The sequence below is a fragment of the Centruroides vittatus genome, unplaced genomic scaffold (genome assembly GCF_030686945.1).
Source record: "Centruroides vittatus isolate TY-2023 unplaced genomic scaffold, ASM3068694v2 contig_2696, whole genome shotgun sequence".
NCBI classification, from domain to species: domain Eukaryota; kingdom Metazoa; phylum Arthropoda; class Arachnida; order Scorpiones; family Buthidae; genus Centruroides; species Centruroides vittatus.
The window spans coordinates 403,047-430,755 of NW_027121716.1; the positions used below are offsets into that span (position 1 = coordinate 403,047).

The 27,709-nt window shown below is 28.6% G+C and overlaps 1 protein-coding gene across 1 annotated transcript in view; it reads right to left on the minus strand.

Moving 5' to 3' along the window:
* The window catches only part of LOC136971729 (protein cordon-bleu-like), a 62,315-nt gene extending 35,249 nt beyond the window's left edge, over nt 1-27,066 (minus strand). The window contains exons 1-2 of the mRNA XM_067266223.1: nt 26,777-27,066; nt 14,903-15,103 (exon numbers count right to left, since the gene is read on the minus strand). Coding sequence (XP_067122324.1) covers nt 14,903-15,103; nt 26,777-26,856 — 281 coding nt within the window. The 5' untranslated portion in view covers nt 26,857-27,066. The remainder of the gene's footprint in view (nt 1-14,902; nt 15,104-26,776) is intronic.
* Between the last annotated feature and the right edge of the window lie 643 nt (nt 27,067-27,709).

Consider the following 27,709-nt stretch of genomic DNA (forward strand, 5'->3'; position numbering starts at 1 on the left):
GTGCCCACAGGGCAGAAAGAGTTAAAAAAAAAAAAAAAAAAAAAAAAAATTGGATCTACTTTCAAGAACTCTCTTGAATGTTCGGGAAACTGAAAATTTTAACAACGGGTTCGACCGAACCTGTGCGAACCCACCGAATATCACCACTGGCAGTGAGTAAATCTAGGGGGTGCTGGAGGCAGGGTACTGAATGGTGACCAAAGGCAAAACTTGGGTCACTGACAGCCGTTCCCTTTCCTCTGTTAAACGGATAAGAGGAAACATTGCGTTTAATGGTTTCCAGATGTTGAGAACAATGTACGGTAAGGGCACAAAGTGTGAGATTCATAGAAAAGTTTTCCTAAGAATATTTCCAATCCTTTCTCACACAAGAGAAAATGGGTTAGGGGCGTTGGGTATAACTTTATGGAACAAAGGGGGCGGTGGATTGAAAAAGTTTGAGAATCACTGGTCTAAATGAAAAATTTTGAATTTAGAGAAAGAATGTTTAGAATCATTATCTAAAATATTTAAAAATTACTAAAATAAAGCACTGAAACATCTATAATAAAATTAAATTTTTTTTTTCCAAAACTCCAGTAGACAAACTGCAATGTATTCAAGATGAAAACTTTAGTGTGTCAGATTTCACATCAATCTTACACAATTTTTTGCCTTTTTGGGTTCAGGAGGTCTCAAAATGTGGAGATTTGCAAAAGAGATCCTGACTTTAAAATTTTTAATGTTATATAATTATCTATTTTTAATATTTCCTAAACAAATGAACATTGGTTGAAATTCATTTTCTTGACATGGAGTTAGTAAAACTGGATTAAATCAACTTTGGATGGAATGCTAAAATAATATCAGTGTAAATATATAAATTTTATTTTTAATATAGAATAAAAATATTTTCTAGTTTAGTTCATAAGTTTTTGGTACATAAAAACTTTTTAAAATAAATAATTCTAGTAGAAAAGCAATTTAATACTTAGTTATCTATATTATATATTGCACTTGATAGTATACATCAGTGTTTCTCAAACTTTTTGGACCGCGACCCCCCCTTATGCACTAAAAAATTTCAAAGGACCCCCGAAGAATAAGTATGTGTCAAAAAACAACCCGGTGGGAGGGGGTTAGGCTTGTATTTAAATATTTTTATTATTTATATGTGCAATTTATTTAAGTAAAAATTATTGTATATATTTTTTATTTCTATTATTTCTAAACATGAATCCATAGTAAATTTATAAAATATTTGAAAAAATTGATCTGGCATCAATTTTTCAGCGACCCCCCAAATATTTTTCACGACCCCCTTGGGGGGCCGCGACCCCACTTTGAGAATCACTGGTATACATGCAAACACAAAAAAAAAAAAATTAAACCCAGTTAATACAAAGTTGAAGGGACTTGAAATATTGGCACTTTGTATTAATGAGGTTTGTATTAAGTGAACTTTACAAAAGAAAAATCAATAATCATACCATCAAATAGCAAAAGCCATAATTTTTCTCTCAGCTATTTCACTATGTTTTATATTGTTTGGACATGTTTAAAAATAAATAAGCAAGCAAGCTTGTCAGTTGCTCTGTACCATACACTTAATACTTTAGAGCAGGGATGGGCAACCTTTTTCTATGTAAGGGCCGCATTTTAAGACTTTTGAACTGATGCGGGCCGCATACAAGAGAAAGAGGAAAAAAAATGTTGGTAAATCAGAATTATTTATTCATATATAATTATAAATTAGATTAGGTATACTTAATTTAGCTTCTGGAACTGATGTAAACGTAATATATTGGAAATATTTGGTTAAATATTCGTCACTGCTAGTTTTAAATTAGTTTCCATATGTCTGTTAGCCGGTTTCTTGTTTTAATTTTTACTAAATTCATTGCGGGAAAAAGTATTCACATACATAAGTTGTAAAAATAATGTTTGAATTTTTGCTACATACTTCCTTAAGCTGGGAAATTGATATATTTATTCACATTTTATGCGTCGCAGGCCGCAAAATATATGAATGCGGGCCGCATGCGGGCCGCATGCCATCCCTGCTTTAGAGATACAATGGCTTGAATCAATGTTCATTTTTTGACATTGTTAGAATTGGCAGAATGATTGTTAATGATACTGGATATAACAGGGATGCCTAGTCACTAAATCAAATTCAGAACTTGAATATATAAACACTAAAAACTTTAAAATAATTTATCTGCTTGGATTTCAATAAAAACTGTTTCTAATTTTAAAATTGTAAACTAAACTAATTACCAGCAATCAATACTATTATTCAGTTGTTTTGTTATTACTTTTTTGCTTTTATGAAATAGTTATTTCTGTTATTAAACTACATATTTTTAATAGCGAATCTCCCGATCTTATTAACTTGTAGTTTCCAAATGGACTCTTAACTAATCATTCAACTTTGTGCCAACAGTAAAAAGTACAAATTATGAAAAAAAACACCTCTAATCATGTATTTATTATAGTAAAATAAACACATGTAAAAATATTAAAAATTTTACTATGATTACAACTTATATTTAATGAGAATATTTGAAAAATTTGTACAATATGGATTACTATTAAAATTCTTAAAAACACTAAAATTCAACTGCAATTTAATAATTTAGTTATCATATCAAAAAATTTAATCATGATATCATGTTAAAATTCTAATATATAATAAAATAATTTAAGGTGTAAAAACAATTTTATATACAATATTTATATATTCACAAACTAATGCTTTTATTTGATTACAAGGTAAAATAGCACAATGTTAGCCAGCATAATATTGATATAATCAATATCATATTCTTTTACACATTTAAATTATTTTATATAATAATAAATTTTCAAACTGAAAAATAATTTTAACAAATTTTATTTGAAATTTTACAATAATAAAACTACTACTACTGTTTTTTTTTTTTTTTTTTTTTTTTGAAAAGTTATTAAATTCCTACAAACGGATATATATTGAATTGAATGTTTCCCCTTTGTAAACTGATATTTTGATAATATAAGCTAAAGCAAATATTACTATCAAATGAAATAAATGAGGGCAGAGTACTAAATAACTGATTATCATCTTTTTACATACAATTAGTTTTCAAAACTCTTTAGAAAAATAAATATTCTATTCTACTGATATGATAATTTTTTCATTATTATAAAATAGTTGTGAAATTTAATTGAAAAAAAATTTATGAAATTATTTTTCTCCCATAATACTTTAAATATATAATTGCAAAGATTTTGCATTTAATTGGTATTTTTATGGAAATAGTAATATTAATTTTATTATCGTATCCAAAATGGTGATATGTAATTAAAAAAAGTGTTGACACAAACAAAAAAAAAAAATTACCTTCATAATCCTAGCAATGTATTTATTAAAACATTAAGAATGTTTTTGAATGCTTTAATAAGTATGCTGCTAGGATTACAAAAGTAATTTTTGTTTATTATTGTAATACTTCAAAAAAAAATTTGGTTATTATTGAAATAACCATCATCTAGGAATGAAATTGCTAGATTTAGATTGCAATTTTATAGCATTTAACTGTATTGTGAAAAAAGCAAACAAATTTCTTATATAAACATAAATAACTATTATAAAAATTCAAAATTTATACACACATTTGAGACTGATAGGATTTTGTATTGCTTACATCATGTTTGGAGCCTGATTTTGGAATTATGCATTTTCATACGCAAGCTTGCTTTTTCACTTCAAGCAAATTAGTTTGTTTCTGCAACTTTAATACTTTTTTAGTCAAGAATAATGTGTATTGAACAATTGTTTTTACTATATTACACTGTAGTTAACCATTTAATGCTGAAGTTTTTCAGCTTTTGTGGTCTTAGCTTTTTAATATAATTCATATTTTTTAGTAAATTTATATAAAATTAATTGATTTTTGTCTTCTGATGTAAACCTTTGTTAGTTTTACTTATTTTTATTACATATTCTTATAACTAAATACTTTTTAATTTTAAAAAGCTAAATAATTTTTTTTAAATTAACAGTCAGTATATAAATAAAAACTTAAAAAGATCCTTATGTAAACATGCATTAAAATGAAGTAGATAACAGGATATGCAGCTATTACTGTAATAAATGTAATTTGCCTGCTCATGTTGAGCAATCAATTGCAGCCTTTCAAGATGTGATAGCCTACATTAAAAATGAGTCTGCATCTTAACATTTGGAATACTAAGATCCATCTTATATTGGGTCCTAAATGTGAATGTGTACATGTATATACATTAAAAAAGCTGGGTTTCAAGTGTATTTAACTTAAAAATCTTAATTGTAAATGTGGTTTGCATAACTTATTACAGTAGTGTCTTTCAATATCTTACATCAGTACTATTCATATTTTCTTGCTTTTCAGAATAATACTGAAATTCTCTTCCTTGGAAGAAATGTATTCATATTTGGATAAACTACATTAGAGAAAAAGTTTCATATTTGAAGAAATTCTATTAATTTAACTTTGGTATATGTTGGATTCAATACAGACACTTGTTTGTTGAACTATATAGATTCTCTCAAACTGTTTTCAAATTGTAGAACCAATTGTAAAACCAATAAACCAAAATTTATTTAATTTGGTTTTTATTGGTTAAAATATAATTCAATAGAATCCTGTTTCAACTGAGTTTGCTTATTGATTTACAGAATTAAAAAAAGCAGCCAAACAGTTTGTTAAACGTAAGTAAGAATTTCAAATAAAGCAAACATAGTTGCATCATTTATAGATCTTGTACTAAACTATACGAAGTTATGCTTTCATGTTAGAAAAAACAAATATGGTCTGAAGAAAAAAATTTTCTTATTTTAAATAAAAAAAAATTTTCTGCTGCTTTAAGTTTAGCTTACTGTTCAAATAATATTCTATATTAATTTCTATTTTGATTAGATGATAATTTAAAATTAGCTTGATTATAATTCAGTAATGTTAAATTTATTATTTAAAAAAATGTTAACTACTGTAAATTTGAAATGTTCCATAATCTTTAATTAGTATTTTATTGTACAGTCTTCACTTTTATTCAAATAAGTCATTTCATAGTTATGAATTTTTAAACAAATGATCAATTATTACAACATAAAATTTTTTCACTTGGATCTATAAATGAAATTTTAATTTATTTTATTTCAAATCAATAATGAAAGCATTAGAATTTACAAATAATGATAATTAGCAAAGCGTTAACACAGTTTTTCTTGTCTTGCAAGCAGTTTTGATGATTATAACTGTCAAAAGTGCTTGTGAGACAAGAAAAACTGTTAACGCCGAACTCAGTGCTAATTATCAAGAGACTATATAACTTTGGCGTGAGTTTTTTATTTATCTATTTCTATAAATAATGATAAAAGATCTTGTACAAAGAATTACTGACGCACTATGATTATTTTACTAATCATAGATTTATGTAATGAACAGGAACAACACTTCTAAAAATTAAGACAACTTAGTTACATATATATACTTATCTAGGTTATATTAACTAATTTTATATCTATTGAATTTCTTATCATCACATTCTAATTTTTAAATAGTTAAACTGTTCATTATGAATACTACTCAAACTTAGTTCTTTTCTTTAATGCATCTGCTAGCAATGGTAGAAAAAAAATTTTAATGCAAATATTTAGTAATGTAAAAGTATATCAGCTTAATTTTTGTAATTTTATGCAAGCATTCATACAAGATATATTATGCTCAAGTATTTTTTCTATAAAAGTTATTTAATTTCCTTGTAGATTTAAATAATCAGGTCAAGCTTATGTCAATATGTAATTCAAACTATATGAATAGTATAGTATATAGTAACCTATAGTAGGTTTATATAGTAAATATATGAATATTTAGTTTCATGTGAGTATTTAGTTTATATATAAATTTATAAATATATGAATATTTATAAATTTATATATAAGGAGAAACCTATATATAAATTTATAAATTTGATTGGTCAATAGTAAATTGTCAAGTCATAGATGTGCAGTCCTAAAGCCTGGAATAAATCATTGGAAAGCTACAAGAGCAAGCTGAAAAGATTGACTAGTATTTTTTTCCTCTTTTCCAGCCAGCATGAAGCTTACTGTCCAAGTGTAAAAATTTAACAGTAGACTAAGTTCACATAATGAAAGTGAAAGCATATATTATATATACTGTATAAAGGCTCTTCTGACTAAGCTGAAGAGACTTAGTTATCTCAAAGTCCTCATAGCTACAATTCTGCAGATGTGTTCATTACATTTTGAAATTGTTACATTTAAAGAAAATCTTAAAGCACAAACATTTGATTTGCAAAATAATTTAACAAAAGCAATCAATTTAACAAAACTGGAGAATAACTAAATGAAAGTAGTAGTACACCTGGTTTTTGGCTAATTAAATATATCGCTATTATTATATAAGGTGTACTGCTTCATTTGATTTCAGTGGCCAATTTGTGTTTAAGAATAAGATTGTTACTTTATGCACAACTATAAATTTTACATTGTGTAATCAGATGCGTAATTCTATAAAATACCAATCTTCAACTTACTGATAATATTGCCCACCTCTTAAACACAAAAGAAAGCATACAAAATTAGACATGAAAATAAAGCATCAGGATCTTAAATTTAAAGTTAGTGAAATGTGATCAAAATACTTGACTTACAGAAACATAGAATTCATTGAGTGTATGGGAGTTAAGTAAGAACAAAAACAAAATTCAAATTAGCAATAAATTTTAAATTGAGGAAGTGCAATTTATTGGGTGTTACAGTAATTGTTTTTAGTTTGTTTGTATAAATCATTTTCTCTTCAAACAAGAAATCAATAATTCTGAAGATAAACAGACTAGGAATTATTTCAAGAACAGAAAATGACTAGATTTTCTGATTAATCTTAAAGTAAAAAAAACCCTATTACTTTTAGCAATCAATGCACCCTTAACAATAGGTACACTTGTAATGTAATAACAATCTTAACAGGTAAGAGGAATCCTCTTACCATTAAGATAGCCCTTTAATTGGGTTGAAAATGTTAGTGTTTCTCCAATCTTACCCATTGTTAAAAATATATTAATTACTTCATTAAGTTACAATAAAAGGAAAAAAATTAATTTTAATAAAAATATTAATGTAAAAATACAACAGAAGTTTAATCAATTTTATTTTGTAACCTATCCAGGCATTCATGGATAATAATTCGAGTCAAAAAACAAATTAGTAGTTATAATAAATCAATTAATATTAGATAATTAAACACAAGTAATAAAAAGAATATACTGTAACTAAACTCAAAACCAGTAAAAAAAATAATGTTTTAATTAAATAAATCCACCCTTACAATAAATTTGAGTATTTTCAAGCTTTTCACTCGAGAAAATGCCAAAAAATTCTTTTGCCATAAAAGCAACAGATAAAGGAAATGTAAACAAAAATAAAAATATCTAAAAAGTTAGAAAAAAAATTAATGCAAGTTATGAGGTTAAAATTATAACAATAGAAATTATTTTTAAAGATATTTCTTAATTGGTTAGCATAGTACACATTAGCCACTCAAAACGTCATTAAACTATCAGTCTCTCTGACTTGATAAATGAGAATTTTGAAAACTAATCTTATCTATAAAGATTTGCCACAAGATACTTGTCTCTTAATATTAGAATTTCAATGGCTTCTACCTTATTACTTAAGATACTTAGATCTTTATCCAAAATATTTTGGGTTGGTGTGATTTATATCTCCCTACACATATACCTGTTTGGCATTGCTTTATTCTTTCTTAGAAGCTGTGAGATGTTACCCTTGTGACTAGAGTGACCACCTAATCTGGGTTTCTGAACTTTGATCTCCAAGCTCTGAATCTTATGATAAAAATCAGTACTGGTAAAAATGATAAAAATCAACCTGGACAAATTAAGAATTACTAAATAAAGTAATAATCAAATTTTAACATTTGCTATTCTTCTTCATAGTAGTTGTCTCTGTGTGCAAACAGGGCTATTGAGGGAGTCTGGAAGATTTTTCATTCGATCTAGTAAAACTTAGAGGCCCTTAATGGTTCCTTTCATATAAATTGATGTTTTTACTAACAAAAACAAATCTTTAAGACTGCTATTTATTAATAAAGAAACTGCATACATTCTATCAACATATGTATCATTTAGAACATAAATGATCTGATGAAGATCAGTATTAATTGAAAATGTTAGAATATTTTTAATATTAAATTTTCATTCTGAATTTACTAAGGTTTAAGGTTGTGTTTATTGTTCACTTTTATAACTACTTAACATTTCGTTTTATTCATCCAAAAAACCCCTTTTATGTCTTTTGAATCCAACATTCACCTGAGTTCAAGAATTACTCAGATGAATTTATTCCCAGATATTTTAAGCTTAGTACTAAATGTGTTTATTGTTTCATTTTTCAATAAGTAGCAGTTGTTAAGTTGGAAAGAAAAACACAGTAGGTCTCCACCAAGTGCAACTAATATATTTAAGACCTGTTGTGTAAGCAGAAATTCATGTAAAATAGTGAACTCTAAGTATATCCTATACTAATACAGTTATCATACTTTTTAATGTAAATAAGGCAAATAAAAGGCCAGCTGGAATATCTATCGATGCATATGACTATATATCTAAACCATTGCAACAGGGAAAGCAGACCTACTATATTGATATGCACATGTTTGAAGCAGGAACTGGGAGCGAAAACTATATTAACAAAAAAAAACCATAATCATAAACAATTTTAAAATTTTCAGACACTTTTTTCTTTCCTTACTAAATCTAAAATTATAGTTTTTTTTTTCCATTTAAAATATACTTTATGGCTTTTCTTTGGCTTATCAGAGTTACCAGTATCAACTCTTGCATTTTGGAACCATGTTTACAAATAAATTAAAATAAATGAAACAAAAAAGACAGTAATATCAAATAGACATGACATGATACTGCAAAACAAAGTAACAAGCCATTAATACTTTCCCAGAGAATGAGCATGACTGAGTAAGATGCTACAAGACTAGGTATCTTAAAAAATTTAGTGCATAACAAATTAAGAAATTTTATTTTATGTAGTTTCTATTTCCCAGGATTGTCTGCATATGATAAGGCCTACTATACTATGTATTTCATAGCATTATCACTTTATAATGCTACAGAATTACAGCAGTGCAAAAAATCAAGTCATGCTCCCACTTTTAAAACTTCTTTAATACTACTGTGATCAAAAAGTATTGGGAATGGTTCATTTAAACTGCATACATGCAAGAGGGCACTGTCATCATTTTTTTCATTGTTTGGTACAACTTTCATTGACATCTAGCTGCAATTCATATGTCATTGTCTGTTTCTGTTTGCAAATCAACACTTGTTTTGTGTGTAAGGAATTTTTGCAGTTGTGGTTTTTCAAAATGTTGAGTGTAATTGAGCAAAGAATATGCATTAAATTTTGTTTTCACAATGGAATTACAGTTAAAAAAAAATGCTGGAAATGTTGCAAAAAGTCTTTGGTAATGATAGTCTATCAAAAGTAAAAAAGTTTGAGTGATACAATATGTCTAAGGAATGCAGAGAAATGCATTGAAGATGAACCATGCTCTGGTTGACCAGCCACTTCAACTGATAAATAAACACATTGCTCAAGTCAGAGATTTGGTGCTTAATGATTAATTTTAAGCAATTAGGGACATTATTGAACATGTTCCAGTATCATTCAGATCTTGCCAAGCAATTTTTAAAGATCATTTGGGCTTGTGGCACATTGCTTGTTGAGTCATGTCATCCTGAAAATATTAAATTTTTCTAAAAACATGTTCAAATAGCAGAGAAAATGATTTCTCAAGACAAATCGTTCTTAAAATGCATCATTATGGATGATGAAACATGGATCTGCACTTTTGACACTGAAATAGCTCAACAAGTGAATGGTGCTCAAAAGGTAAAGCAAGACCAAAACAGTCAAAAATCAACGTCATGTTGATTGTTTTCATCAATTGTTGCAGTGTTGGGCATCAGAAATTCCTTCAGACTGGCCAAACTGTCAACAAAGATTTATTATTTGAGCATTATGCATTAGTGTTTTCACACCATCTCTTTGGGGCACACTCCACAGTTTGCTCAACACTGGAATACAGTACAATATAGAATAAACCTATACAGTATAACTAAAATTTTTCCATATAAATTTTTATGTATTTACTGACTTAGTTTGAAATTTATAAAGTGAAAGAAATTATAAACACACACTCAATATAGCTTTAAAATTATATATATAATATAATTTTAAAGCTATATTGAGTGTGTGTTTATAATTTATATATATATATTATATATATTATAAAATGAATATGCTTTTATGCTTTTAATTAAGTTCTTCCGTCTTTTTTCTTCTATAGAAATTGAATAATCCATCATTTAAGGAAGTCTAAAAAGTAATGGAAAACTTTTCTATTTTATTCACAATCGAAAAGTATGCTTTCCCAGCTAAAAAAAAAAAAAAAAAAACATTATTGACATAAACATTATAGATGTCATCTTAAATTGTAAGCAATTAGCAACTACACACACACACACACACACACACACACACACACAGAGAGAGAGAGAGAGAGAGAGAGAGAAAGACATACTGGAAATTTAATTGTTAATATATTATAAAAAGAAAAACTAACAATAATTGCATTCAATCTATGAGAAACTATTAAATATATTCCCCAAATTTTTATAAAATTAATGCTAAATCAGACACACACAGTATTTGAAATGTACAAACAATGAAACCATAAAATATATTTTCAGAGAAACATTCTTGAACTGTGTTTTAGTTAAAAAATATTTGTTATATCAAATGACAAATTTTATTAAAAAGTATCTTGCTGCTACCTTATTGCAAAACTATTTAATGGTACAATGGAACTATGTTGTGTCTTGTATCTGACAACTATAAAAAAAATTCTCTGTTAGTTATAAATGTTATTCCTTATATATTAAAGGTAACTTAAGTTTTAAAAGTTGCATCCAAATAATGTCACAGTTGTAACTAGAACAATTTTGAAAATTATTTGAAACAACACGACAAATGTTTTCTGTCGCTAGTATGAACATTGTTTAAGCAATGTCTTGTGACTTTCACACATTCAGGAAACAGCTGTAATATCTTATCACATTGAAATTAATATTTGGGAGATTGTCAATTTTTAGAAATTTATAATTAGATCTAGAATAGTAGCTTCAATCTAAAATGTCTATGTGCTAAATACAAAGTTTTTAATACTCAAGATGGAAGCCTAAGATTGTCCTATTGAAAAGGTCTAAGATTCAAATTACAGGTAAATTTTGAGAATCAAAATATGTTAATAGATTCAGTTCATCCTAAATATTAAAAAGTTTCTACTATAATCAATTATATAATAAAATTTAAAAAAAGTCTTTACTTACTTTATGAAATTGAATATTACTGAGAATAAAGATTAGTGTAACAAAATTTTTTGGACCAAACTATTTTTCAATTTGTTTGTAGAATAATGTATCAGTATTTTATCACTGCTAATAAACATTCCATAAGATAAATGTGTTAAAACTTTGATTATAACCAGTCTAAGATCTTAACATATTTAGGATACAAATGCTTTAGTTACTATCTTAGAAAAAAGAAGTGATATTTTGATATAATTGCAATATATTTTAAAAATTAGAAAATTCATTATATTCAAATAAAAAAAACTCAGCAATGTTTCAATTTTTAAAACAAACATTTGGACATTATTTGATAATACATAAGATGCATATTTCAACAGATTTTTTTTGATGTAAAAATCCTAATTTTACTAATAAAAAGTAGAGTAAACAATATATATATTGGACTCAAAATACTACAGTATTTTATTCAAAAGTTAAAATTATTTTTAATGTTTTGTAAATGTTGCCTAAAGCTATAATCAAGTTTTAAAGTAACTGTGTTACATCATATTTAAATTAATGATTAAAGTTTTTTTTACATGATAACATCATACATTTTTAACATTATTAAATTTACGTTTCCGATAAGTACCTTTAGATCATTTCTGTCGTAAGAAAAAATTTTTATATGACAACATCAAATTGATTATGAAAAATTCCAAGCATATAAGAGTGCAATGCCATCAAATTAAACAATCAGTTATCTACTTGTTTTGTTTGATTATCATTTCTGAAGTGATAACATGACATACATACTGTATATTTAAACTATCTAAAAATATAAATATGCATATTTAGTTTTAAAGTTTTGTAGAATTTAGCTTTTATTCTTAAATAAATCTTTAATGTTAGAATATGAGAAAAACAGATAGATAAAAATTGAAAAGTTTGTTGTGTAAACAGCTCTAATAATAAATGTTTTTTGTGATATATAATTTCTGACAAGAGATAAGGCAATTGAGATTTCTTGTTTATTGCTGAACAAATACATGTCTACATTAGGCCAAAGGTCATAATAATTTTAAAATTTGGTATGTTGATAAATTTGAAATTCCTAAGATTAAAAATATTTTCTGATAAAATTACATAAGTTATATCACTAATAAAATTAAAAGATACACATTTCTAGTTAAAATTTTCTGACTTAAGAATTATTAACTCAGAATTATTTTAATTTTTTATTGATTTTTACATTTTGCAACTATATTTTTAATTATCTTAATTAAAGTAACAAATGAAAAACAGAAGAAAAATTTTATTTGATATAAATTCAAATACAAAACATTTTTTAATGACTTTATATAATATTTATCTTTTGTCATATTATAAATAACATTATTATTATGGTATGTATAAACAACAAACTAATACTTCCAGCAAGATAAAATTCGACATAACCAAAATTGTTGGACTAGAAGTTGTGAAAAAAAATTACAATAAAAATATGACAATTAATTTCATCAATAATAAGATTTTAATCATTGTAATTGCAGTTATTTGACTAAATTATGTATAGTTTACTACTTATTATTTTACAAAACTGAAGAGAGTGTCTAAATAAAAATTAAATAGAATAATTTATATAAATTTAAACCACTTAGTAATTCATGGGGGTAATCTATATTAATGACATATACATAAGATATGTGAAAAATTATCTGTAAACTTTCATTAATGGATAATTTTTACTTTTACAGCAATTAAAGTTGTAATTTAGATGCTTCCTTCTTTTAAACCTGATTAAATGAAACAATTTTAATGCATTTTACCACTACATGACATCACTTAAACTATTTTAATTAAAAAACGCTTAGATTTTTATTTAGAGAAGGAAAAAATAGATAATTTCCTTTTCATTCTGTATAGGTTTTGTTGGGAATGCCACGTTGTCATCATAAACAGAAACAGAAGAGGGGAAAAAACAAAACAAAAACATTGTCAGTTTATCACAGTTGGCAAACGGGACAGTGTAAATTGGAACTGTTTAATAAATATTAGTTGCCAAGTTGTGAAATGGTGCGGCAAGGATTCTCCTGCTAGGCTACAAACTATGCAGGTAAACTCTAAATAAATCAAAGTCGGTAACACGTTAACGTATCGGAAACAAAATATTGAAATGGAAAATTCGAAATAAACAAGTTAAACGAAATAACGTAATAGGTAAAGCGTTATCCGCAAACATTTCTCTCTTTTCAAGCAAAAAATAAGCGCGTTTTTACACTTTTTTAACATTCGTATGCCATACTTTCACTTTTTAGCGAGAATCCGCGATTCTCGGCGCAACTGAATTTTCTACGGAAATAAAACCGCAGCGATACGAGGAAATCATTACATCACCTACTGTTAACTAGACACGTATAGCCTAAGCTGACAAATGTTTGTAAATGTATAAATAAAGTTTAACTTACCATAGCCATATTTTATCGCGGATTGTTTTAGCCTGGATAAAAAACTAGTATCTCCGCTTTAGACTGTGTTTGGATACATCTAGTGAGGGAGTTTGTCACGTGACTGATAAAGGCGGAATCGCAACTTTCGTATCATCTCTTCTTCCATTGGACAAACGAGTATGAAATAGGCGGAGTTAACTTCCAAACGGTAGCTGTAATATCCGCCAGCTCTATTGGATTACTCATCTATATCGATACACATGGAATATGTGTACGTATATCTTATATTTTTTGCTATGAGGATGTAATAAAATAAAACTTTCCATTAAGAAAACACAAAACATCCTTATTTCGGGTATCAACGTTGATTTAACGCTTTTTACGTGGGGGGAAATTAACTGTTCCCTTCAAACTGATAACTAACTTATCTGAAACTTAAAAAAAAAATTAAAAATTCATACAACTTTTCTTATCAGTACACACAATTTTCCATTCATTATAGTCCATTCTTAAACAACAGGATATCAAACAGAGACGTGTCAAGGTTAGCATTTACATATTAAAGTGACGTTGCAAGAAAAATCGATATAAATGTTCTTAAATAAAAGTTGCGATACGGAATTTTTTGTTTCTTCTTTTGAGTTACGGTGAATGTAGGCGGATAGACTTTCACCTGCTTAGATGAAACAAGGTTGTGACCCTCAGGTGAAGCACGTTCCCCACCTTGCAGTTCCGCGTCATTGGATCAGTCAACAATTCTGAGAACTAAACAATCTAAACTAAGATTTAAACTTTTATATAAATTTATATTTAAGTTTCTAGTTTCTAAAGTTAACTAACGCAGGAAAAACGACAGTCAATTAAAGACCTAGGTGACTATTACATTATCTTAATGGGACGTCATCCGGAAATTCTATAAAAAGGTTTTGGGCAATCGAATTTAAATTATGATGGTTACTGGATCTAATAGAGAACAACAGCGTAAAAAATGTACATAATTAATTCATTAAAAAAATTAAATAATAGAAAACATTTCTTACCTTCTTTCAACGGTCATACGAACTATTTTCGAATCCGGCAGGACCACTTCCAAATCCATGTTGCCTTCCAGTAGTTCGTTAATGGCACAATCTTCACTAAGATGATGGGCCATTACTTCGTGTGTGGATAGATTCGATATTGTTCCGTTCGTCTTTTCACCTGCCACGCAAGGTGGCGGCGGCGCTTTCTTCATCTTCGGACTACAGGAAAAAATAAATACAAAGCAAGCTTATGATTTTTTCTGTGAATCAATGACCGACAAGCTATAGTATCACCATAGTAAAAACAAATAGTAAGATTACAGATTTATACGGTAATATTTAAGTAGAGAAAGTTTTATTAAATCGTTCTACCGAGTTAAATTTTATGCACAAAAACTTTTTTCAAAAATTGATTACACTGATAACACAAAGGTTTATCGGGGCTTTGAATATATTCAAAATTCGTACCGAAACCGTAAATTAAGAACATCTAAACTGATGGAATAAAAATTAACTACAGTATAAAATAGAAAGTGTAAAGATTGAAACAGAATTTGTATCTTTTTTTATTTTTGTTTTTATAAGTAAATAATGAAACTAAATAGGTTCCCAGGGTTTGTTTACTGATCGTTTACAGCAATAGGCGATTTTTAAATAAGTCAAGAATTTATATTGATAAGATAAAATTTTCAATATTTCATAAACACTTTTTTCTGAAGATGACGTGGTTTAGGTTTTGTGGTAAGATCATAACAGTTTTCGTGATGATGAAAAATGGGATTTTCCTTGAAGAAATAGTGGCTCCAAGCTCAGAGCCGGATCTGGAACTGAATTTGAATTAGTTTAATACTGTTTCAGATCAAGTTCTAAAACATTCGAAAGATCTCTTGCTACTGATATTTACTCTATTATTTTTTTTAACACCTAAAAATGTTTGAACACAATCCAAGAGTCATTCTAAATTTTAAAACAATGTTTTAACAAACTTTAAATTATAAAAACATTTTAAAAAAGGCAGGAAGAACGCATTTTTGAATCTAGGAGTTTTCATCCCGCTTTAGAACAGACATCAGGATATTTCATAAATCCCATTCTAGTGACTGCGACCTTGGCAAGTAACTGACGTCACGAAGGTCAATCCAAGGACGCCCCAACCGAGAGATGGAAGGGAATGCCTCCCTTCCTTCAGTTCATTAAACGACTAACCAAAATAAAAAAAAAAGGGAACAACTTCCATTGAATCGAGACTGGTCGTGATTATGATGCATCGGTCGTCGAGTTTGAAGAATCGTAACATTAAAATCCGATTATAACAATAGAAAAAACATTTCGCTAACCGTTTTCGATCGTATAGTTTTTAATTTCCCTTAATGTCGCCTCGCGTTATAAAACCTGTATCACTATTCTACCGCCATTATTTCACAGACAAGTCCACGTTCGTTTTCAATACAGAAAGAACACTTAATATTTAAAATTAAAAAAAAAAGTAATTTACTGACGTATGTTACATTTAAAACAAGGATGCATTACATAATTTAATAAGATCATAGCATTTCCTCGATTAACATATCAATATGCGGAATTCGATTTGATCAATCTAAATTTTTATCTGTCGCTTGAGAAAAATCAAATAATGTTTTCGGCAAACTAGTGCATTGGCCATTGTAAATGTACTGTACAGTACATTCGTTACTGTATTATCACATTTAAGATTTATTTATTAAAGCGCTAAGACCAGAGTTTTTCAGCCAGACTTCGTTAAAACTTAATGATACTGACGACAAACTTTATTAGCGTTTAAGCATAATTAAATTCTAAATATTCTGTTGTAAACTGTTGACGTTCACAAGCAGGAAGACTTAACCCGTTAGGTCACAACAGCAAGCTAAAAACGAAATCATTAACTGTAGTTCGGCGCGGGATGTCTTAGGATTCGGGCTTTAATACAGTAAAATCTAGAAGATCAGTTGTTTCTTATATTTTAAATAATATCCTTAAAAGACTCGCACTCTTCAATTTCATAAAAAAGATTTAATTAGCATACGATGAGCATTATTCAGATATCTAATTACGAAACACAAGAATTACAGCCAAGATAGACAGGAAAATCTTACGTAAGACAATTTATAATAAGTTAGACTATGCGCCTCGTTAAGAAAGAGACGAGGACACAGGATGTAGAGTTAAGCTCAACTGATGAGGACAAGCGACACTACGAATAATGGTTGACAATAAGATGCCGACTAAAAATTGTGTCATCAATTAAGAAAAAAGTCTGAGAAAGGATGTTTCGAGATGTTAAAAGTGCAATTTTTAAACATAACCCACAATTAAATTTTTGGTTTTAGTTAAAGATCGTTCGATGTTAAGTAATTGATTGTTACGTATTACGCAACACTTTAATGATTTTAACAAGGAAGATTTAAATAACCTTGAGGACATATAATGCGACGTCTCGGAAGAGACGTTACTGAAGAGAGATCGACCAATTTCTCACGATTTTTCTCTTAACAATTAATTAGGTAACTAATATTGACAGCCGTTAACTCGTAAACAGAATACCGTACGGCTGAACATAAAAAAAAGGTTAATGCTAATTAATTTCATGCACTGCCAATTGTTCTATTTTCAATTCCGGTTTTTACTCATATGAGCTTTAAGATAATTTAACGCTCTGTTGCCAACAACGCTGCACCAATATACAAGTTCCTATATGACGTAGAATGCTAAGGTATAGACGATGTTGGAAATTCCATCACGTATAATACTTAAACGAGGCCCTGTTTTAGGTAAATGATGTCCTTGAACCTGCACCATCATTTCTCTTCTAATACTAATAACACAACGGTAAAATAGCGTTCTCTCTATCGCGTTATATCCAAATAATTTTTTGAAGATTTAAACAGAAATAAATATTAAAAACTGTAATAATATCAAAGAAAAAACAAAGTACCATGCCGAGTAACCTTCTCAAACAGTTATGAAGTCACTCAGACACTATTAAAACATGGATTCAAGTGTACACAAAAGAACAATTACAAAAAATAAGTTAATCTTTCATTTATACTATAAGTGTACTAAAATAATAACTATTAACATCTGCTTGAAAAGAAAAAGAACCAAATGTAATTTAAAATGCTGAAAATTATAAATGTTTTAAACTAATTAGTAAGCCTATATTAATAATCAAATTTCTAAGACCTACGATGATATAATAGGATCTCAGGAGGTATGCGTATAATTTAAATTCCTTATATACTGAGATAGACTTAATTCTAAATCTGATTTATTAAATTAAGGATAAAATGAGAAAATTCTAAAACATACCCCAAGTATGAACGTACAGTACATTACATGCGAACAATATTAAGTGAGAGAAACCAACCGCTAACATTTCGCACGTGTAGCACACGTGACTAATAGTCTATTGCGTGACGTCACGAAAAAGAATACGAATAATTTAACACTGCAATATTATGAATTTGTCTTTATTTTGAGTACGATTATTCGCTCGGTAGTCGTAGAGATGTATGGTAAAAGTACATGGCTTTAAAAAACCTTTGCAAATTCAATCTGTATGTTAAAATATAACAAATCTAGTTGTTTCGATACTATCCACTTGAAAATAGTCTTCAATAAAAAAAAAATGTATAAAAAAAGTGAAATTATAGTATACCCGAGAGAAAGCAAGATAATTTAGGCCGTCGAACTCGTCATATATAACAGTTATTAGAACTTTGTCTTTCAAGATAGGAAAGTCAAGAGCTGCTTGCCCTGGATTGTCCACTTGACAAGACGATTATGATTTAATCGGACTATAGAGCGTTGCGCCAGGGTCAACGTGTCATACTAACTAGTCTGTATAGAGTATCATTATTATATTGGTCTATGTAAAATGAGGTCAAGATAGTGAATTTACATGAGAAATAGAATCAGAAAACTTTCAAAACTGTCTTGATAAATTTTCAATAAGATCCACACACACTGTTTTTGATTCATGTCATCTAGAGACGCATTTTCTAAATATTATTCGTGTCACAGTTTACGTCATCGAATTTGCAAGTGTTAACGCTGTGCTACAAATTGTTATTATGTATTTTATATATAGGCTACATTTAGTGTTAGTTTGGTGAAAAATGATGTTTATTACAACTTTTATTGAGTTAAAAGTAGAATTACACATTTCCAAAATTGAAATAAGTTACAAATTTTTTCTAACATGAAGTGTAGAGACAATCTAATGGTAAAGTTTATATGAAATATAAATATAATCAAATACAAAATATAAACAATGCGCGTTTAATATTTAAAATAACCTTCATTTAAAATTTAAAAACTAGACGGCACACGTTTATATTTACTCCCAAAATTTATTAGCATGTTTAAGTAAAATGGGCGAGTAGAGATGTCTAAAGAGACAAAGCTAGCTTGTATACTTAACTTATTATATAAAATATTGGCTAGATGCCACGTAAATTACCAATTATGACATCATGTGAGAGGGGGCTCGGCGACATTGTTTTATGCATGTTTTGTCTCCAGTCACGACTTAAAATATCCGAAGAAACACCTTCGCAATGCATTTCAGAAGGTAAACACGAAGCAACTTAAAATGTATAAAGATTTATTACCCAGTTCAAAATTTTAAACGTAAACAAATATCACGACAATCGGTTTTACGAAGAGTATCAATAGAGTCGTTAATTTAGTCTCAACAAGTATATGACATTCATCCGTGACCATATTTTGATATGAAGTAACGGTACGGTGCGGAACTTAGCGCCTGAATCGTCAAGTAGTGGTGCATCCATCCATACGACTTGATAATCTGACAACTTTTATCCGACAACGCCCGTCCTTGAAAAACGCATAAATAACTTTCACATCTAAAAGTTATTATTATAGCGAATTATTTCACGATTTTATAAAAATAATAAAAGCATTTTAAAACTGTATTCGCATAAACGGTTTAACTCTAAGACTTTTTTTTTTAAACAATAACACGGATATCTTCATGGTTTTAAGGATGTTTTGATTAACGTAATTTTAAAAATCACGCTATTCGAGATTATCTTGAAAAAACTTGAGTCAAATTATTATATATATTACTGAGCAATTCATAACTATATAATTTATTAAAATATTCTAATATTTTTGATACGTCTGAACAAAGTTTCATTACTTTGAAAGGAAAAATAATTTAAGATTATTAATATATATCATAAGCTGAAAGAATACGGCAAACTGGAAGATTTTTGTCTTTATCACGAGAATTTTAGATATAAAATATATCGCGAATAATCTAAATAGTTTCGATAAAATTACAAAAGATATTTGATAAAAATAAATTTTAACAATTATATTTGCTATATATTGATATAATTTAATTCATCAATGATGATAATAGCATATATAATTACACTAATATACAGCATGTATAATTATATCAATTTAACAGATATATATCAAATTATATTTTCTATATTTTGAAAAAATAATGGAATGATATAGCTTTACGGAATTAAAAATATAGCCTTATGACGAAAGATAAGGACAAACATTTATTTAAATCCAAAAACAAAGTACAAATTGAATAAATGGCATACATTCTTTTAAATATACATTTCACTTATAACAAAAACACTAACACAGTAAAATAGAAAACAGTAATCACTAGAAACTATTACAATAATACAAACAGCTATTGCTTATGGTTTTGCAAAGCTAAAAATTGAACACAAAAACATTCAAATTTTCTACGACTGAATCGCCTTTGAGCATCCCTAACCATTACCTTGGTTTTTCTTCTTGCGGCTCGTGGAAACATGTTAATTCCAGAAATATAATAATACAATTCTTTATGAAATTTCCATTACGACGAAAAATACACAAATATTACATTTATTTTGACAAATATCTATTTGTTCTCTTTGGTAATGACATAAGTTATGTACGGTTTGTGTGTTTGATATTATTGTGTGTGTGTGTGTGTGCGCGCGCGCGCGCGCTAGTTCTGCAGCACAATAAGGAACTTCGAAGAATTCTGTTTTATTAGAAGGTATTTTTTCAGTTTTCGGTATAGTTTTATTATTTAAACATTTGCGGCTCGTTTCTTCAAAATAAAACTACAATTTGATTTGAGGGAATATCTGAGTTGTCATACCCACTCGACGATATTATTTTCCTGTAATTATAGCCTATATACACTGCTTAGCTCCTTTTTTAAAGAGCACTTTCAAATGGAAAGATTTTCAAGCTAGCATGAATTTTTCAACTATTTAGAAGACTCAGAGATGCAAATAATTATTACAAATTTATTATCATGGTCAGATTTAAATACGATATTAGCTTAGGTTAAACATAATTCATTAACCTTCAAGATAATTCCTATAAATATTTATTTTCTTCGATTCCGACAGGAATTAATATTGCTGCAGTCATTAATGTAAAATACAATAAAACAAGTCGCAGACATGGAAGAAAAACAAAAATTTATCTTATTAGTCTTGCATTTTCAAGCTAAACAACATTTTTGGATCATATCTAACCATACAAAAGGCAATCGTAAAATCTGATCCGCGAGAGCAGCATTAACATTGTTATTAGAAAAGAGAAAGCGTGTAGGGTAAAGGAATGTAGATTTAAAGGCTGTAAATAACTGGAGGTTAACTATAATAAATCAGTCGGTCAAAGTTTACAAACGGTCATGAGGTAAGAACGTGAACTGGGGCGAAAAATGCACAAAAACAAAATCTCTTATACAGTATTTAAAAAAAAACACACACACACAAAATATAAATGTTAAGTTTTATACTCTATCAAAAATAAAAGTTAAAAATTCTACTATATCTTTCCTCACGATAACAATCCGTATAAATAGCTAAAGGAAAAAGTGGAACTAAGCATTCAAGACGTAGATGTACTTAAAGATTACTTTTCAAGGTTTTCAGAATTATGATTTACGACATTCACATTACATTAAAAAAATAATAAATTGCATAACCGAAATTGTCGAGCATATTTACGTGAGATACACGATATCTATATACCAAGGCCCGTAATAATGTACCGGTACCTAAAAACAAACTAGGGCCGGAATTTTCTCACAGACAAATCGAGTACAAAACAATTAGTTCTATTGTATATTATTCGGATTGTGACTATTTTTGATGGTTAAGCAGATTGCCTAAATAAGGTTAGGCAATTTCTATTAATATCTGTAAAAAGAATTTGAAGCTCGCAGCATTATTTTGCTGCGTGAAGACGGAAACTTTAAATCTTGATTTACTGTTGAAAAATTATGAAGTGTCGCAATCAACGGCGCGTCAGCAAAACTTCCGATTAAAAAAATTTAAAAAAAAACAAAAAAAAATGCATGTATATAAATACACGTTTTCGCCGTTTCGTTACTTGTTTACTAAAGGTAACTTCAAGTATGTTTCAAGGACGGAAAACCGGCTCTTTACTCGAAATCCATAAATTGATGAAATTATAGTTTTTAGATGGAAACGATCGGAAGTTATCGAAGTTTTTCGATATCACTTCCGTAACTACTGTATATAACGTTAACGCGAGTGTCCCATTTTCCAAATACACAATGGCGCGTCTTTAAGCTATAATCATAAATAATGGGAACGAAGGACGGCACGCGACCGAACAAATGCAGGATATCACGTGTACTACAGAAAAGGGAGACGGGAGCCAAGCGGTGACATCTTCTGGAAGATAATTGAACTCATTTATCGCCATTAAAAAAAAGAAAAGAAAAATATGCAATTGTTCTTAAGCAACACACATACAAATATCCACATCCTACGTACTTTATGTTATAAATAATTAAATATCAGTCTGAGCAATTAGTTTACGAAAAACACCGGATATGGTAACAAATAAATAATAAAAACGTACCAGAAATAATATTTACCATTAATAATTATTATTGCGCAAAACTTCAGCATAAAGTCTAGCTATTTATTAGGGGGAAAAACCCCTATCATACATTTCCCTGTCCTAAATAAAATTTAAAGTATACGTAGTATGATTATGCATTTTAATGAGTGTCGCGCGGAAATGCTGAAATGCAAAAATTACAAATTTGTAAGGAATTTGGTGTAGAATAGTAATACATTCATTTTATATTAACGTACGTTCAGTATATTTCATTTTTAAGATAATTTTTAAAAATAAAATTTGAGTAATCAACAATTAGAAAGCATGTTATGAAGTAACTTAATATATGGCGTCAAGAAATTCATTCTATAATTTATGCTTGAGTTAAAACATATTTCATTTACATATTAATTTTATCTTAGTATTTACCTTCGAGAATTAATAGATTGCATTAAAAAACTTGTTTGAATTTAATGTTGGATAGTTGTTTTTTTAATACACAATGCCATTTACTAATTTTTACGTATGAAAGTAACTTAATAACCGATAACCACTAATTATTTGCATATAATTATTTAAAAATTTCATAATCTAAAATATTTTCGATTTCAAAAGAATATTTCGAATTCTTTGATTAGATATTTTTCTTTGTAAAATGGAAATTTCGTTACCTGACATTTTATCATTTATTAAAAAATCGATTTCGCAGATCAGTTTCGTAATTGATAAAACTAGAGAATTTGATTTTAAAAGGCTTCGGACTAGAAAATTGATATTTATCTAATATATTTTGAATCAATCGTTCTATCATCAAATTTCATTTCTGATACTTTTTCTCTTAATTAACTTCATAATGGACGTTACGTTATTCGTACACCATATTTTTATAGAATATCCAATTAGTAATCGATTTCTAAACTTCTGTAAGCAACTGATCCAATTAAATTATAGTTCCCAAAAATTACTGAATATTCTCAATTGTCAAAATAAAACCATAGATGAAATAGCCCTGGTAGGACTATCCTTTTTAAATAAATTACCAAATCGAGAAATATGCCTTTTTACACCTTTATTCTAATACAGTTTAAATTGATTTTATCTTAGGATATCTGTCTGAACAAATAACACACATACAATGAAATTTTATCAATACTCAAATTTGTAATAACAGGCCTATTTCTGCTATTTCTTTTAAATGAGAAGAGTAATGAAACATACTCAAACATATCTAATAATGCATTATATCTATTTAAAGAAATGACTTTTGATCTTTTCTTTCAAAATGTTAAGATATTTACCGATAACAATTGATAACAGCAACTCATTACACGATGCTATCTAATTGGAATATACAATTGTGTGTGAAAGAATTTAAAAAATATAAATAATATTTATAGAAATTAGGCAACAATTGCAACTCGTAGATAAATGTTAAAAAAAAATCATTTACATATGTAAATTGTGTAATGTTTCTATAACGAGAACTACTACTAAGAAATTTTAATTCGTTACGTAAGTTCCCTAATCGTTTCTTTGTTTTATTTCTTAAGGAAACAAATCTTATGATGAAATGCATGGAATATATCGAGGGAATTGTTGACAAAGTTCCACATATTTAGTAAAATACGTAAATTTGGGATGATAGTCAATATTATGACCGTAGATTCCAAATAAGTTTATGCTGATTCAGCAGGATATCCATATCCTTAATAAAAACCAGAATAAAATTATTTATTTTTCAACAAATTCAATGCGAATAGCCTAAATAACATTCCGCGCAGTGAGAGGTTAAAAGGAAATGTTTCTTAAGAGTCAAAAGAGTAATTTCATTGCAACCGGGTCTTTAAACTCCCGTCTGGGACGAAATTTCTTCCATTGGAGTGTTACTTCCTTCTAGTTCCGCCCACTTTAAATTCCTAACTAACGGAGCATAAAAAAAGATCTATTGTTACTTTTTGATAACAGTTCTATTAAAATGATAAAAACGTATCCTCTCTTTCGATACAATACAACTAACAAAATACGATGTATTAAAATTTTAAGAAACTACATTATTGCATTTGAACATCAAAAGTTACCACTCCCCTAATGATGATATTTATTAGTAATTGCTAGGCTGTGCCTAAGTATTGCATTCTACAGATACGAACGTAGATATAAATTAACAACAACGATAAACTTAATAGGCTGAAATTATCAACAACGCGTGAAATGAAGTTTTGATAAAGCCAGAGATTTCTTACATAACTGTATAGAGAGATCTTTTCAGTTACAGTAGATATAAGAAATCGTAGTTAATCATGTGAAAAGAGAAGACAGGGAATGGGAAGGGAATGAGAATTAGCGTCACACAAATATCTACTATGTATTGTTTCGAAACTAGTCCAATCGAATAAAGACTACTTCAATACCTATATTTCAGTCAAAATATTGTCATAATACGTTTCACACAATTCATAAATATTCAGAAAAAGTAAGGTTACAAAATCGAATACATAATAATGTATTAACCGAGATTTTGAAAATCTGATTGCAGAAGAGGGATTATTTGCATAAAATATTTAGGAACTATTTACATCATGACGCTGTAGATCACATTATTATCGGTACCATCTGATGAAATTAATAAAGCAAATGACACAATTTAGTGCCATCTATCTCATAAAACAAACTAACGAGCAGAATACTCGATGTTATTCGATTCCCTTCGTAAAAAAAATTTAGTACAATTCCTGCCGTTGTTTATATTTCGGAACTATTCATTAATAAAATTGAATATTAATAAAATGATAATCAAAACGAGTTTCAGAATTATTCTAAACAGATCGTGACGTCTGTACCGATCAATGACGCCGATGACAAAAACCAGATGCAAACGGGACAGGTATCGTCGCTGCAAGTAGGTCAAATAAGTAAACAGATGTCAACAGACTACACGTGCGAAACCACAGAAAGAAACTAGCTGCACGTCCAACATAGAACAAAAAGCTATCAGCAATCATTAATTTAAGAATGCCAAAATGTTAGAGACCGTACGAATTTCTCTATAATTAAAAATCGGAAACAGTACCCGGATGACCTAAATTCTTGGTCCAATATAGTGATTAAACATCGCTTTTAAATACTCTCTCTCATTTATAAATTCGTAAAGATAAATTAACCATAAGAATACCGTAGAAGAATGCGTAATTACAAGTTAGCGGGGACCGGTTTCCCTTTTTCGCCTACAGGACTTTTTTAAAAAGTTAATATCGAAGCCAAGGGTGTCTCACCTGTGCTACTATAACTTAAACATAACCAGTTAAACATAAACTTTACATTTTCCTTCTATAATTATTAAATTTATAGCTGTCACCCACAACTTTATTAATTAGTCCTATTTACAGTTACAAAACGAAATCGTCATGAAAATATTTTATCTTGAGCACAAGGGAAAAAAACGGTAGCTTTAAACTTCCAATTTTTATAATAAATAGGTGTGTCCAGAACCTTATATATTTTTTAAAATTAATGAATCTTTAATATACTTTTGTAAGTTATGAGAAATGTCTAACTTATCACGTTTATACGACTGGATTTAGTGGTTATACTTTTCAACTAAAAACGAAAACAGAACAATTGCTGATAAGGTGAGCGATTAAAATAGGGGTGGTTACCTGTTTGTTAACACTTCAAAGTTAATTTTTCTATTCTTTGAAGCAAGTTTTAACAAATTTCCCACCACTTCTCGAATATTCATTTATTCCTTTTAGTGAACTATTAAAAATATCCCAGCACAATTTTCATGTTAAATTTCTATACGCCCTTTCAAAAAAAAATTACATGATCGTTTCTATAATTATCAGTTTATAATATAGAATGGTTAAACAAAGTAAAACGCCAACATTATCTAGTCTGTTTAGTTACCTGCGTAAGTTAAAAGAAATTATTACAAAATTAAGAGAAAATTTATATATTAACTTAGACCTATAAGCTAAAATACTTTTTAATTAATTAAATCACCGTCTCCTTGCAGTATTCTGCATCGTATTCTGGTTCGATGTTTTCTCTTGATTTTCATTCTCTTTATCCTCTAATCCCATATTTTTAAATGTCGAATATTAAATCGGACAGTAGACCAGTTAGCAGCGAAGTTATTTAGAGAATAAGTTTAATCTCATCTTAACTCCGTGACTGAAATGCCTGCTTATCCCCACAACAGCCACATGACGTAGCAGGCGATAAGGAGATAAAGATATCATCATCTCTGTAATATCTCTTCTTCTGATTTATCATCCCAGAGTTGCAATCGTCGTCGTCAATGTAGAAAGCTAGCGTCAAAGACGTTGCCTCCGACTGACCGACTCCACTACCAATACATGAATACGATCAGCTGACCAATAAGGAGGAGAGAGGAACACGTGACTCACTCACCTGTCTCGCATCCAAAGGGATGTTGGCTAACACGTGCAGATGAAAGATGCAATAGGATGATTCAAAACGTGGAAACACTGAATTTTCAAAATTCTTTTTCTAAACCATTACTGGTATATCTAACGAAACCACAATATGTATATTCCAAACGATGCATTGACCTACTTAAAGAGAGTATTTGAGCCTTCAGGCTCTCTCGACTATCCAATAAAAGATTCTTGCATAAAATTATCGAAGATGACTAAAGCTGATCTGAATCCTAAAATCTATTTTAAAGAATTCACAAAAAGAAGTTTATATTTAGTTACGTAGCTTATTTAATCAGTTTCGAGAACAAGTCACACCTGCAGTTCATTAAGAGTGCTAAAAAAAATATAAAAAATCCGTGGAATTTTCGATGTTCATTCTACAACCGGTCATTTTTAAAAATTATCCAAAAAAGTAGTCGAAAGACATCGACCAACGATTCGTTGTGGTAAATGACAAATCTCGTCCTTGTAAAGTAACTGCATGAGATATGTA